The sequence below is a fragment of the Mauremys mutica genome, chromosome 2, assembly GCF_020497125.1.
Source record: "Mauremys mutica isolate MM-2020 ecotype Southern chromosome 2, ASM2049712v1, whole genome shotgun sequence".
NCBI classification, from domain to species: domain Eukaryota; kingdom Metazoa; phylum Chordata; order Testudines; family Geoemydidae; genus Mauremys; species Mauremys mutica.
This window is the reverse complement of record NC_059073.1, coordinates 201,808,195-201,824,171: the sequence shown is the minus strand read 5'-3', so window position 1 is coordinate 201,824,171 and position 15,977 is coordinate 201,808,195. Positions and strand designations below refer to the sequence as shown.

Sequence of the window (15,977 nt, the reverse complement as noted above, 5' to 3'; positions counted from 1 at the left end):
TTCAATAGCAGTAACCCCTTCCTCAGAAATACTGAGTTCTCTCTTTTCCTTAATGATAAAAAAGCAGCTGCTATATGAACTTCATGGGGAAAGGATAAGCAAGTTGAATTTCCAACTCACGTGCCCTAGGGGAATACCTTGGTGCCATTTGCAGCACATTCCACTTTACTAACATATTCTTCATGCAAAAATAAAATACAATACATATCAATATTGGTGTCAAGTATCAGAGGGGTAGCCATGTTAGTCTGGATCTGTAAAAAGCAACAGAGTCCTGTGGCACCTTATGGACTTACAGAAGTAGTGGAGCATAAGCTTTCGTGGGTGAATACCCACTTCGTCAGATGCAATATTGGCGCTTTCCTAACTTGTGACACAGTTATAAAAATACATTACGCAATTAAAATATCATCAAAGAGGGGAAAACCTGGCAGTCCATACTGCCATAGGAATATAACCACCAATTATAAATTTTCTGGAGCATTAGTTATTCCCTCAATGGTTTGTGTGTAAGATATTATATTTGCTCCTGGAATGTTTTCGAAGCTTGCCACATGGTGCATCCAGAATTCTCGGTAGTTGATGCTGCACCAGTAGCTACAGAATCCCAGTTCCAGACCCTGGGTTAAGAGGCATAAAGACATTGATTCAGTCTGCCTCCTCTTTAAAGCATCTTCTGATTACCAAGAGCAGTGGCACTTTCACACCATGAGGACTGGATAGTGCAATAGGATGCCATGCAGTAATGTTGCTTTTCAACAGCGTTAAATATTCTAAGGTGCGGGGTGGAAACAGGGGCTGGGGAAAATACAAATGAATGATGTTACGGAATTTGATTAAGAATTTCAAATGTAAAGCTAGACAAAATGATAAATCAAAGCAGCAAGGACTTACAATGAAGACTTGAAAAGTGAAGTTAGTTCTTACAGGTTGTTTTTGAAAGAATGAAAGCTCTGTGTGGTGTTTCTTCAGATACTTTACAATATTTGTAAATCCTGTTCTGAAATCTAGCGAAGGACTTTTGATGGCAAAACGATACATAGAAGACCTCATTTACAGGAAATGATATCATTCCAGCACAGTTTGCAGATATCCCACAATAAACCCAGCTTGGTGCCACAGCATATTAGTGTACTATTATGCTGGGTTTCATTCGAAAGGCATGAGTCTGCCTTAGCATGTTGTGGGGGCATTCAAGATAATTACAATGTGTCCAGCTGCTTGAGCCAAACACTACAGTAGCTATGGGAGTTTTTTTTCCTACCCAGAGAAGGGACACAGTGTTAACTTGCATACAGTGAAAATTGCTTTAAAAAAATGGGAAAAAGAAACCTGAAATTCAGAGGCTAGCAGCCACTATTGCTTTGTATTACTAAAGCTGTGACATTTGGACAATATGGGATGGAAGGGTAAACAAGATAATTAACAACGAATAAGAATCAGTTGCCTTTGATGTCATTTCCTGTAATTAGGTTTAGTCTTCAGGCATTTGAGGATCATGAAAAATTGATCTTGAACTACAAAACCTGAACTTTATAGCCTGTATTATGTTGCTTACTGAATTCTTGGTATTTTGTCACAGTGCTCATTTGTGTTTTCTTAACTATCTATCTATCTATACCTAGATATATGATGGCTTTCCATTGTAATCCATTGTAAATTACCTCTGCCAGTCAATTAGTCAGGCAGGCAGGAAGTCCCACCCTGGCAGAGCATCAGTGTAAGACTCTTCTTTCTCAATTTTCCCTCAGACACACCATCCTGAGAAGCCACTTTTTCCTACCACAGGAAGCCCAAGAGAACACTATAGCTAGCAGTCTGACAGCCAAACTGAACCCTGGCCTTTTGTATCCTGCCAGGTTTGAAAAGCTGGACATCACCCCTAAAAGTGCCCAGAAGATAAAGCCGGTGCTTGAGCGGTGGATGGCTGAGGCTGAGGCCCGCCATCGAGCAGGTATGCAGAACCTGACTGAGTTTATCGGAAGTGAACCATCCAAAAAGCGCAAGAGGCGTACCTCATTCACGCCACAAGCTCTTGAGATCTTGAATGCCCACTTTGAGAAGAACACTCATCCCTCTGGGCAGGAAATGACAGAGATTGCAGAGAAACTGAACTATGACCGGGAAGTAGTTAGAGTTTGGTTCTGCAATAAGAGGCAAGCACTGAAGAACACAATTAAACGTTTAAAACAGCATGAGCCTGCGACAGCAGTCCCTATGGAGCCCTTAACAGACTCTCTGGAAGAAAACTCCTAAAAGAAGAGAAGAAAAGAAAAGAAAAGGAAACACACAAACAAAAATGTAACCATTTGGACTCTGAAAATGCCCATTCATCACCCTTGTAAGTAAAAGACTGAGAAAACTACAAGATGGACAGAACAGTTTATAAATGTCCGTGGGTTTTCCTATATAAAAACAAAAAACAAAACAAACAAACAAACAAAAACAAAAAAAACACCAAACAAAAACAAACAAAATACACAGCACTTAGTGTGTGTGTGTTGTAGAATTAGCTCCCACCCAGCCACCCACCCAAAAAAGCCAGTTTTTTAAATGGACTTAAAGCAAACCAAATAACTGCTTACTTTTTTTCTGTGTATTATGAAAATGTGAATATGTTTTAAGGAAAAGAAAAAAAAAAAGAAAAAAAAAAACCTTTTATCTGGTTAAAAGAGAATACAAGCCTGCCACCTGGAGGAGTGATTGTAGCCTTTCAGGTATCAAGTGCTGATTCACTATGAAAACTATTAACCAAAGTCAGAAACATGGCATTGCAAACTAGATTGTTAGTCTACTCTTTTACAAGCATAAAATTGTGTTATGAGTTTTTACATTTGTACTTTACAAAGAGGAAAAAAATAGTACGATTAATTTCTCCCACCCTTTGTCACACCCCCTACAGGTGGATATAACAGATGTTAAAGCCATTCCATAGTACTCACAAACACACACACACACACACACACCTTTTTTTTTATCTACACAGTTTTGCAATCTCCAAGTGTTTGTGTGCCAAAATGATTTTCTCTTTATTGTGAATTGTGGGGTTCAGTATTTTCCCCCTGAAAGTATAAAGTATTGATTTCTATTTTGATTTGTCTAACACTTTTCCTGCCTCCTCCCTCTTCCCCCAATACTGTTTAAAGATTTTTAAAAGAAAAGTGAAACCTAAACACTTTTATATAGATTATGCTGAAATGCAATAGAGGACAAAGAAGGATTAGAATTATGTCTGAGGAACTGTCAGTGTAGCACACATGCTCAACGTTGTGCTCATTGTCAACAGCATGGCTCCTGATTTCTCTGTCCTTTGGCCATGAACCTGGAGAGGTTACCAAAACTAATTTTGTAATATAAACTGCACACTTGGTTTGATACTGCGTCTATGTTACGGTTCTGTGTGAAGCAATTTCTCTCCAAAGTCTGCTAGCCAAAGAAGTTTCGTGAGAGTCTGATGAAAACAAACAAATGGACAGGCCAAGAAGTAATGAGGACATTTTGATCATTACACCTTTATGGACTGTTTTACTACTTTTATCTTTTCTGCCTTTCTTTTTTTTTTTTTCCTCCTGGCACTGACGTTTTCCCTATCAACTGCTACTCTTGGAGTGTGTGGGGGTTTGTGTGGGTGTGTACTGCCATGGCAAGCTAAAAAACCTAAAGAATCAGGATTTGGGAACAATGCATTGAATATCCTTTGGGAATAGGGAAAGGGGAGGTCACTTGTGACATTTTTCATCTAAAAATGTTTTTTTTTAAAGGCAACTTATCTCGCTTTGTGGCTTCATTTCCTGATGGACTTGGCATCTTCTAAAACTCTATGGTCATTGTATCAAAAAGTATATCAAGGCTCAGAGAAGAAAAAGGGTGTGGTGTGAACCTCACCTGCAAAGCTCATATGTGGATCCAAACTGCCTTGAAATTCTGATCCAGGGTTGTGGGTTGGGCTATTGTAAAGGTAGAGGCCACATCCTGATCTGGACTTTCCAAAAGTTCACATTTGGGAATTAGGTTCAGTCTATTGTAGAGATGTAGAGTAAAATTATGCTCTCAGTTATGCTGGTATAAATTCCATTTAACTCCACTGACTTCAACAGAGTTGGTCTGGATTTTGAGAGTCTAAATGGGTTCTGAATCCATCCCAGAGCTCTGGAACCTTCAAATTACACCTGCAGAATTATTTTTTTCACGAACTCAGGGCCTGATCCGAAACCCATTGAAAGCAATAGAAAGACTCCCATTGACTTCAATGGGCTCTGGATCTCACTCTCTATGTTTTATTAATGGAATTCACCCTGTAGTATGAGAAAATCTCTGCAGGGCCCATGGAATTTTAAGGGTCCAGAGATCATCTTCCACGTGTGGCACTGCATCCAGATCTGAGCTGCTCAAAGGTGAAGAGTGATGTGGATCCACTGTCCCAGGTTGGACTCATTCTAGTGAATACTTTTTAGGCTTTAAACTTCAGCAGGGTGTATAAGGATATTTTTTGTTGTTGTTTTTTCTGAAGGAGGGGAAAGGATTGTTATAGTCACTTTTCCTGCAGTTGAAATGTAAATATCTGTGAAAAATAAAATCCTACTAATAAGTGCAGGTAAATTTTGTAAGGGGAAATAAAAAATAAAAATCCCTAACCCAAGCTGTGTATGCGAAGGGATGAGCGAAATAACTTCATAGCAACATCTGCCCCTCTGGGTCGTCTTCTTCTTTTTCTTCTTCTTTTCTCTTCCCTAAGCACACCTATATAGCTAGTTAGCTAATTAAGATAAAGCTGTGGTATGTATAGTTGTGGCTACAACTGAATTTATACAATGATCAGGAGACCACTCAGAAACCAGCTTGGAAACTATGAAGAATAGACAGTGTTTGGAAATGGACGCTCGCAAAGTCCTACCCGTCTCTTCAGTACGCGACTAATTGGACTACAGCTTGTCCAGTCATTAATACCAGCAATGTGATCACCCATTCCACCACCTCTGAAACTCCACACACACATACAAAATCAACAGCCCTGGGACCAAAATTGTCATCCTTGCTCTATCAAAAAACTAGAGTTCATCTCTCCCAGGAACTGCTCTAAATTCTGCAAAGAAAAAATCCCTGAGAAGGAAAGTTAACCGAACATCGTATAAAGGATGCTAAATGTTTAAAAATATGCTGGCAGCAGTTATATAAGGTCTGGTCTGTTCAAAAGTACATACTGGAAGGATATAACTAGGACAGTGAAAATGTAAAATAAATATAAATCGCCAGTTTGGAACAAAAAAAATGAAGCTCATCCCACAGTCTTAAAACCATTCATGTGCGGTGATTTTTTTTTTAACAGCTTTCAAATTTTGTATTATTTTTTGTAAATTATTTATAAGGTATTGTAATGCTTCTTGTATTAATTTTTTTAATGAACAGATTTTTGCTATAAGGCATATATGGTGCCTGAACAGATTCTTAGGAGATAAATTATGTGTGGCTGATAAATCTTTTTTGGGCCATGTATATTGTTTTATTTTGTTACTGTCTACATTTCCATTTGTAAACAAATGTCATATATCAATTACATTTGAATACCTTTTAAGTTTCCATGTGACAAAAAGGTAGGCTGCTACCACAAATGAAACAAGAGACTTTCTAGCAATGTATGATTGTAGAGCGGTTTTGCAATTTGTTTAAAAGGAGATTATTTTAAAAAAAAATTATTATTTGACTAATGAACCACAAGTTAAATTTTTGTTCTGTTTTTGTCTTTTTATGTTTTCCACTAAAAACTATTTTGAGCAATTTAAGAACTCAAATGCATTCAAAGGGTTCCAGTTTCTTTATGTTATAACTGAAAAAAAGAAAACAAAGAGAGAGAAAGAGAGAACAAGAAAGCAAAAAGGAGCTAGGAAGGAACAAGTAGAGGCGTATCAAAGAACTCAAGCTATAACCAAAAAGAAATATGTAAAATGCCTTTGCTCGTCTTCTCAATGCTGGACCAAAGCTCAATGTATGTAGGTATATGCACATTGTATAGATATGGCTAAATGTTGCTGACAATCTCGCAATACTAAACTGTTACTATTTAAAAAAAAGAAATACAGAAATAAAACTGTTCATCAGTGTTTTACCTCAGCACTCTACTTGTACCCAGTTAATGACCAACATTCAAATAAGAAATAAAATAAGAGAGGAAACTGATTTCCATGTCAACGTTTGACTGTAAAATCTGTTTGGATAACATTTTGTAATGAGCTTTTTGTCATGTGGTTTGCTTGTTTCCAACTTGAGATTATGTGGGGCACATTAGTTTATTTATTGTTAAAAAAAAGTGATATTACTATTTCTTTTTTGTCCAATGTGCTATAATCTACAGAATGGTCACCAGGGTCACTTATGAAGCACTGCAAAGAGATCTGCTTTTCCATGCATGGAGCATGCAGCAGGAAAGATGGCAGTACGAAATGGACTGTATTGTGTTATTTAAAAAAATAATAATTTTAAAAGGAGTTGATTTGGTGGACTTGTGACCAAGAAGCCAAACTGGATATTTAAAAGCTCCTTACTGCTCTGACTTTGAAACCAAAGCTGATTTATCTGCACAGGTTGCTTAACATTTTAAAAAAAACTGACAAAAACTGTACTTAATCTAGAGCAATATCTGTATGGTCAGTAAAGCTGCACTTTGTGTATTTCTTAACAGCTTCAAGATCTGTCACTTTTAATTTGTACCATAAAAAATAAAGAATTGTTTGACATGAAAAATAAGCTTGTATCGTGTTTGTCTAAAAACTCATGCATTATTCACATGATCAGAGCTCATGTAATTTCACATCAGCTCAATACAAAAATAGTTAAATGCTTGAAAGAAAAAAAAAATCCAGTTGCTGCCATTGGATGCACCTTTATCTGCATGTTTCTGAACACATAAAAATATTAACTTTTCAAGTGGGCATCCAGGTTAGCATTAGCAATATCTAGGGCCCTACCAAATTCACAATCCATTTTGGTCAATTTCACGGTCATAAGATTTAAAATTTCATGATTTCAGCTATTAAAATCTGAAATTTCATGGTGGTGTAATTTTAGGGGTCCTGACCCATAAAGGAGTTGTGGAGGGACTGCAAGATTATTGGGGGCGGGCGGGGGTGGTACTGCTACCCTTACTTCTGTGCTGCTGCTAACGGTGGCACTGCCTTCAGAGCTAGGCAGCTGGAGAGCAGCAGATGCTGACTGGGAGCCTAGCTCTGAAGGCAGAACTGCCACCAGTAGCAGCACAGAAGTAAGGATGGCATGGCATGGTATTGCCACCCTTACTTCTGCGCTGCAGCTGGCAGGGCACCGCCTTCAGAGCTGGGTGCCTGGTTAACAGCTGCCGCTCTCCAGCTGCTCAGATCTGAAGGCAGCGTGGAAATAAGGGTGGCAATACTATGACCTCCCCAAAATAACCTTGTGACCCCCCCCTTCAACTTTCTTTTGGGTCAGGCCCCCTCAATTTGAGAAATGCTGGTCTCCCCGTGAAATCTGTATAGTATAGAGTAAAAGCAAGCAAAAGTCCAGATTTCACGGTCCGTGACATATTTATATGACCATGAATTTGGTAGGACCCTAGTAATATCTTAATAATTTCTGTATAAATATGGGATGCAGGGTAGAGATGATGTTTAAAGAATATCATAGTCATTCAGGTAAATTTGTATCATCCCCAAGGCCAAATGAAACACAACACATATGAAAGTTAAGGCTAAAACCATTGAGTCTTCCAGTGCACCACAGCTCCTATAACAAAGCAAGGTAAGTTTAGGAAAGAAGAGAGTATAGTTGACTGGCCTGATTTTAGCCTTCTATATTTGTCTCGAACGGTTTCTCTCACATTTTTTGCGTAATTTATATAGCTTCACTATTCAATTCTTTCTTCATCCTTTGTGACTATGGTATAGGGTAGAAGGAAGACGTTCAGTTAGAGTGGGTTGAAGAAACTTTGACAGAACCATATTCCTCAGAATATGCCATTCAATCAAAATCAAAATGCTTCACAAAATTGGGTCAGTTTTGTTGGAATTTAATTTTGGAAGAAAACCAAAAAAAAAAATTCTGACAATGTCAATACTTTCAGAACATTTTGAATTTTTTAAATTTTGTATTCATATACATTACAATACAAAGTTTTACAGAGTCAAAACTGAAACAAACTATCTCATTTGGAATTTTCTTTCATGGAGAACTCTGAACTGTTCTGCTTTCAGTTCCATTTGGCACTAATCCAGATTTCAAAATCTCAAAATCCTTCATGAAACTGGACTTCCATTCTCCACACAGCAATAAGAGCTCCATATGAATGGTAACGGACAGAAGTTCGTCTGCACTGGAACACCACGGCTGTTTGAACATACACCATAGTAATAGCTGAAGCGCCTTTTGTATGTATTTTGGGCCAAATCACAGCATAACTGTTCCAGCACAAGTGTGTTGGGTACAGGAAACCCTTTCTCTTCTTCTGCTCCCATGATGTGACCATCTGCATTTCCAGAGCACAGAGGGTGGGAAGCTGGGGAGCGCTAGATGGAGGGCTCAAAGGATTTTGCGCACCAAAAGAGGGACTGAACAGAGATACTGTGTTTATGGCTTATTACAACAATCTGTAACCCACTACCCCTTCTTTTTGTCTTATGACTGCACAGGTGTTAAGGGGCCACTCTCCCTTGACTGGCCCTTAGAATATTTACTAACTACTTATGCTAAACAGTCTGGTCCACCCTGCATTTAGCAGTGACACTTAGGCCTTGTCTACACTGCCACTTTACAGCACTGCAACTTTCTTGCTCAGGGGTATGAAAAAACACACACACACCCCTGAGCACTGCTAGTTTCAGTGCTTAACGTGGCAGTGTAGACAGTGCACCAGCACCAGGAGGTGGTTTTTTACAGTGCTGGGAGATCTCCCCTCGTGGAGGTCCCAGGGCTGGGAGATCTCCCCTTTCTTCCAGCGCTGGTGCCATGACTACACAGCCATCTTGCCACGGCAGCACTTTAACGTTGCTGGTGAAGACATACCCTTAGAGTACCTTTCCCAGACCTGAAGACAAGCTCTGTGTAGTTCAAAAGCTTGTTTCTCTCACCAACAGAAGTTGGTCCAATAAAAGATATTACCTCACCCACCTTGTCTTGTCAACACTAGACATGCTCCCAAACCGGTGTCAGTAGAAGCCTCTGAAATGGCTTCAAAAAAATCTCAGTCAGTTTCCCATCCCTAAAAGACAAATTCCTAGGTGCTTGCGTATACCTTTAGGCCTTGGTCTATGCAGAGCACTGGGAGGCAAATTGCCCTGGAGGCATAATTCCTCCTAGAGCTCTGCACTTTGTGGAGAGGCAGAGAGTGGAGGAATCTGCAACACTGTGACACTTTCACTTGACAATGCATAGGCATTGCCTGCGTCTTGCCCCTGCGCCTCCCTGCAGATTTGCTTCATGGTGGAAAGATCTGGCATGTATCTTCTGCAGTTCCCACCCCAGTACTCAGAGGTGAGACCAGGTGGCCAAGTAAGGGCGGGAGAATCCTTACACACCCTATTCCCTGGGCAGCCATAGTGAGACTAGTCACAGTCTAGTGCTAGAGCTGGAAAAACAAAGTCCTAATATTGGAACTGACCACATACAAGTTCCACTTTTTGCAGCAGAGACATTCTCTTCTGCTGACTTTAACTTCAATGAAGTGAAAGCTCTGGAAGCAAAATAGATTCATCAGGAAGGAGTGTTCTCTAGCGACTTGGCTACCTTTTTATCTGGGGATTCACCGTGTCCCTAAATAAGCTTGTTAAGCCAGTAGGCTCAATATGAATCATTCCTGTATGAGAGAGTGATGTTCTTGAAAATAATTGTGGAGTACGTGTTTTTTCTCTGCTCTACACACTCGCATGCTTTCTGTCTCAGTCACAATCGGTTACTGTTGCATTGTGCAGTGCTCTGTGCAGAAAGGTTCAGGACTGGGTAGTCAGAATTCCTCATTTCCCTAGCTCCCACATATTTTAAACTCAGAACCAAGTAGCCAAGAGAAAACATCCCATACTGGTTCAATAATGTCTGCCACAGACATCTCACCAAAGCAGTAGCAGGGAGTGCATGTACTAGCCCAGTAGGAGATATGACATGTATGATATAAAACCTGTCAGTTTCTTGTGTTGGCAAAAACCTCTGAACTTGCTAATATGAATATGCTAATCATTTCCATCACTTCATAGCCCCAGATACCTTCCTGTACCACTCCAGGCTCCAACCCAACGGCCATTAGTGTGAGCGGGGCCTAAGTCACAAAACTCAGATATGGATTCAAATCTGGATTCCAAACACCCCAAAGTTTGGATTATGGATTTGACTTGAGCTCATCTTTCTCTCCTCGCACACACACAGTAATAACCAAACACAGCTGTTTTGAAGATGATTGAAGCTTTGGTTCTACTCACATAAGTAAGTTATTCACATGCATAAGTCTTTCCAGGATCAGAGCCTGACTTAGGCACTCGTAGGGCAATATTCATATGTTTCATTATTTTGTATAACATTCACCAGATAACTTTGTTACGTACTTTATTATTTTTAAAACACAAACCACTGAGGGGAGACAATACCTTTCCACAAAAGTTAGATGCATGTCCTTTCTAAGTTCTACCCTAGCTACCCGTGTTGGGACAGTAAATCACTGCCATAAGCATAAGGTACAAAAAGCTAACAGAAGGAGTAGTTCTGGGGAAACAGTAGATCATATACAAAAGTAGGGGCTGACAAATACTGAAAAAAATCCACAAATAGTCCTTCATATTTTTGCACAAAATTGTTTCAATTTCATTCACATCCCTGCCGTGTTTACTCTTTCGGGATATTCTAGCAAATGTGCTAACTGGTAAGTAGTGCTCATAAACACCTCAGATTTCCAGTGAATAGTATTGAAAATTCACAGAAACAGAATTTAAAAAATCATAATCAAGAGTATTTGCACTTGATTCCAGTAATTATTTCCCCCTCCCATTAAATTTGGGAGCAGACCTGTATAATGTGTCCTATGTTTCTAAGCACAACAGTTCACATTTCAAGGATCAAAAACACACACACACAATCTCTAGAAATCAAGAAATCTTCACAGCAATTATTCTGAGAGTAATTTAGAATAAAGACTACATTTGAGAAAGTCACTGTCTGTGGTCCTTTGTTAACAGCAAAAGAGGCAAATTAACTGAATATGTTTTTTGTTTTGAATTATTAGCTCAGCTGTGTGCTGTAATACAAAAGGCTATCAGCACTTGGTATCAACAGAGCTGAGGATCACAGCAGGTCAAGCTTATGAGGAGTCTGTATTATTTATAACATACTTTCTTTTACTGTGGTTAGAGGTGTGATATCAAAAGCCAGTCCCGTGGCTCCACATATCAACTGAAGATGAGAAAATGACAAGGTAAATTTATATCTGGAAATGACTTGAATTTCATAATAAAAACTGAAATCTGCCCTTTCTAAAGAAGCTAATATAAAAAAAAGTTAAACATTGTGACTTAGAATTTCTTTAGAGGACCATACATACTTTTCTTAAATCAAATACAAACCTGGCCCCCATATTCTGTAATTCATCCTTTTGAGAGAGGTTTTTATGAGTGGGCTGAAACCCCTTGATTGATTGATTGATTGATTGATTGATTTAAAACCATGCTGAGATTGATGGGTGGGCATGCATCCTTCAATTTACAGTAAGGCTAAATTAAGCACGAGCTCCTACATAAAACCAAAGGGTTATGTGAACCCCTCAAGAGTTTTGGACTGTATGGGTGGAAGGGTTTTGCTGAGGACTGTTTCTGGGGAGAGGGGGTGAGTGTGAGGGAAGGCAGGCAGAATCCAGCACCAGCGAGAGAGAAACAGGCAGCAAGAAAGCCAAGCAGCAGATGTGAGCCTGGGAGAATCCTAGTGGAAGGTTCTGGGTCATGGCTGCTGTCTGAAAGAGGCATGGGCTATAAGCAAAGAAGCCATTCTATGGTTTTGGTTCCTCCTGCATTTAGAGAAGCAGGACTTTGTACATTCCTTATAAATAAACAAGACAACATCACAGAACATACCAGACTTCATCATCACTATTTACTCCCAGCTGGAACATCCCAGGGGGCCTGAACTTTGACTAACCTCTTGGGACAACAGAAGGAAAAGTTATATTTTCAAAAACGTAGATGGTTCATGAGTGCTCCTTTATTTTAATATCATGTGCAGTTTACATTTAGTTATTTTTAATTCCACCCAAATGGTGCAATTCTGTGACATATATGATCCAGAAGCAGAGGCCCAGTCCTGTACAAAAATAGTGCACCAGGATGGTGCATGCAATTGCAACAATTGCATAAGTAAGTAATCATTTTTGCATGCAGTTAAATGCCTAACTAGCCAATTTTCCATGGGATTTACATGCATATTCACAAGAGTGTAGGAATTGGCATACTGGCTCAGAACAGTGGTCTGTCTAGTCTAGTGGACTGTCTCTCACAATGGTGGTGAAGAAACCCTGCAGTATTTAGCTGAAAGAAGATTTCCACTATTAGTGCACTGAAAGAGCTATTCAAGTTACCTGACTTCGGATAAAACCTGTTTATAAGATGCTGGAGTTATTAACAAGTAAAATACACTGTGGTATTTTGACTGAGGGTTTGTATCACAAAATCTTTAGATCATTAATGCATACAGGAGCAAAATCAACATATCAGATTCACATCCATTAACTTCAGGAAATTCAGGTCTGTTTAAGGCCACTTCTGCGAACAACTGTCAGCTGAATCTGAGAAACTGGATCAGTCAATTTACTTTTGTATGGCTATCTATAACAATGTGCTTGAGCGAATGAGGGGTTTTACCTCAACTTGCTTGGTTGCCCAGCTGATTGACTTTGGAGTAAGTCTTTCGCTCAAGTATGGATTCCAGAATTGGACAATGTTTGTACATCTCCTTTTAATGCTGGTTGGATACTTCAAAAAAAGCTATAAATCTCTCTACCTTCAACATCTCTGTGCTAAATAGGTCAATCTAGGGCAGCACAGGGGCAGCTCTAGCCATTTTGCCGCGCCAAGCACGGCGGCACGCCGCGGGGGGGCGCTCTGCCGGTCGCCAGTCCCGCGGCTCTGGTGGACCTCCCGCAGACATGCCTGCGAAGTGTCCGCTGGTCCCGCGGCTCTGGTAGACCTCCCGTAGGCGTGCCTGTGAAGTGTCCGCTGGTCCCGCGGCTCCGGTGGACCTCCCGCAGGCGTGCCTGTGAAGTGTCCGCTGGTCCCGCGGCTCCGGTGGACCACCCGCAGGCACGGCTGTGGGAGGTCCACTGGAGCCACCTGCCGCCCTCCCGGCGACTGGCAGAGTGCCCCCCATGGCATGTCGCCCCAAGCACACGCTTGGTGTGCTGGGGCCTGGAGCCGCCCCTGGGGAAACAAAGTCCATGCCCAATTTAATTTATAGGTGTAAAGGCTGATCATCCCTGGCAGTGAGGTTTATGATCTCCCAAGAACCGCTGTCCTCAGCAATCCAGACCTCCCAAGTAGGAAAACATATTCCCCTCCCAAGGAGTGTAAGAGTATTTTGTGAATGCTGGTGAAGACATACTCGACTCCCAATTCAGAGAGTTGTCTTTTAGGCTGGAGTCAGCTTCACTTACAATCTCATGATAATCCCTGTGATTGGAATATGTATATCTATATCCCCACAGCACTAATTTCCTGGTTTTTGAAGGGGAAGACTATTCCAGCATGGTGGTAGCACATCATGCTGCAGCATAGGAGATCTGAGTAAGGCTCCAACTACTCACTCCTCAACCATTGGCAATGAGAAGAATGGATGCACTGCGCAGGTGCTATTCCCAACACCAAGAAGGTAAGAGTGCCATCCCCGACTACTGCAATGGATTCCAGGGTCCAAGCAACACAGCAGCATTATGAAATAATTCTTTCATGTGCTCATAGCTAGAGGATGCAGTTGAGCTTTAGTCTCTGTTACAATCATTAAGCCATTTTTGTGCTGTGATAGGCAAATGCCATCCTCCCATGGGCTGCTGGCATGGGTTTCAGTCGGATTCAAAATGTACTTTTATAAAGGTGCACCCATCTCCCACGCTTTAGTTTCATAAGCCTAGATCCTGACTGAATTCACTACGGTAGGTAAGGGAAAATACAAAGTTAGCCTGATTGTGCTGAAATGGGAAGGCCAAAGGTTTGAAATGAGTCATAACCCTTCTCACCCCTTTTTTGTGAAAGGTAAACTTCAAAATAAATTGTATATAGACCTGGATGTAAGTTTTTCCCTCCACGCTGTTCTTACAGGACCTCCCCAGTCACAGCCAGGGCTGGCTCTAGGCACCAGCAAACCAAGCACATGCTTGGGGCGGCACAATTGCAGGGGCAGCATTCCGGGAGGTGGTTTGTTTGGTTTTTTTGCTTCAGCAGTTGCGCTCTCTGAGGGTTTGTTTGTTTTTTTGCTTGGCACGGCAAAAAACCTAGATCCGGCCCTGGTCACAGCCCCTCTTTCCCTCTGCTTTACAGGGAAACAGTGATTGGAGCTAAAAAGATTCACCTGCCAACACGAGTCAGAAAACACTGTTATGTGTATTATCAGAGTCCTAGCACTTTACTGTAGGGAAATTCAACAGAAGTGCCTTGCATTCCTATGCAGGGTCCTAGGACCTGCTACTTTGTTAAATACCCTTAATAATACTTTTTCCTCTGGTGACACAAAGACAATTAAATATGTTCTGAAAAAGGAAAAGATTTTTGAGGGAAATTCCTTTCTGAAAGCAAACTCCATATTCATCAAGCCAAAGAGAGAAAATTATACAGGGCCGCCCAGAGGATTCAGGGGGCCTGGGGTCTTCGGCGGCGGGTCGCAGAGTGGAAGGACCCCCCGCCACCGAATTGCCGCCAAAGACCTGGAGCGGAAGAAGCTCCAGGGGCCCGGGCCCCGCGAGAGTTTTCCAGGCCCCCCGGAGTGAGTGAAGGACCCTGCTCCAGGGGCCCCCAAAAGTCTCGTGGGGCCCCTGCAGGGCCCGGGGCCTGGGTCAAATTGCCCCACTTGCCCCCCCCCCGGGCAGCCCTGAAATTATAAGTGAGTTCCAATAAATAAATGAATTCTCATTAATGAAGCTTAGAGAGGGTGTTCTTTCAGCAAAAAATTAAGTGATGGTTGGTTATATTAGCCAAAGGAATTGAAGCGTGACATTCTTTTTCATCAACATTGAAATAGCTAGCACCAAACCCTTAGCGTCCCAGTTCTGATGATCACTATAGCAGCATAAATCCAGCATATGTTCACTGAATATCTTGGGCCTCCTATTACTCGTAAAGGCCTCTTTGTGTATTTCATATATATAGATATAGGCTTCTCTAAACTTTTCCCCAAAAAGACTAACTATAGGGATATTTGTTGGTTCAGTAATTATACTGATATTGCTAGCTTCAGGTTGCATACTGTTCTATCACAACTGGAGTTTATGGACTACTGCCATGAGGTAAATATTTTAGAGTTGTCCTCAGAAGCTAGAGGAAAAATGAGGGCCATTATTATTTCTTCTACAGGTTTTATGGTGGAAAAAAGGGCATTGTAGACAATGATTACTCAGTAGGTTGTGCAAAAATCATTGCCAGAGACTAAAAAAATCACCTGCTATGCTGTGTTCTTGGCAGTACAACAAACATTCGACATGGGCCTTTTTATAAGTAATATTAATCTTTCCTGCTGGAGGTGTGTTTTAAGTTGGCACTGTTAATGCACCATCATGGTATGACTACATGTTTAAACCATTTAAAGGCCATTCCATTTTTCAAATATTTTCCAGCTGGGGGGCATACTACATCTACATGTCCTTTCCCCCTGTCCTCAGAACCCCCAAGGTGTGATTTGAGTCATTTAGCAGAAAGGAGGCTATGGTCTTTAGAAGTGAATTCCAGATTTCTTCAGAGAGAGAGAGAGAGAAAGAACGAGAGAGAGAGTGTGTGTGTGTG

At 40.9% G+C, this 15,977-nt stretch overlaps 1 protein-coding gene across 1 annotated transcript in view; it reads left to right on the top strand.

Annotated features, from left to right (window-relative positions):
* Positions 1 to 2,335, top strand: part of POU6F2 (POU class 6 homeobox 2) — a 352,462-nt gene extending 350,127 nt beyond the window's left edge. Inside the window, exon 10 of the mRNA XM_045006755.1 lies at positions 1,752 to 2,335. Within this exon, the coding sequence (XP_044862690.1) occupies positions 1,752 to 2,256 (505 nt within the window). The 3' untranslated portion in view covers positions 2,257 to 2,335. The remainder of the gene's footprint in view (positions 1 to 1,751) is intronic.
* The last annotated feature ends 13,642 nt before the right edge of the window (positions 2,336 to 15,977 follow it).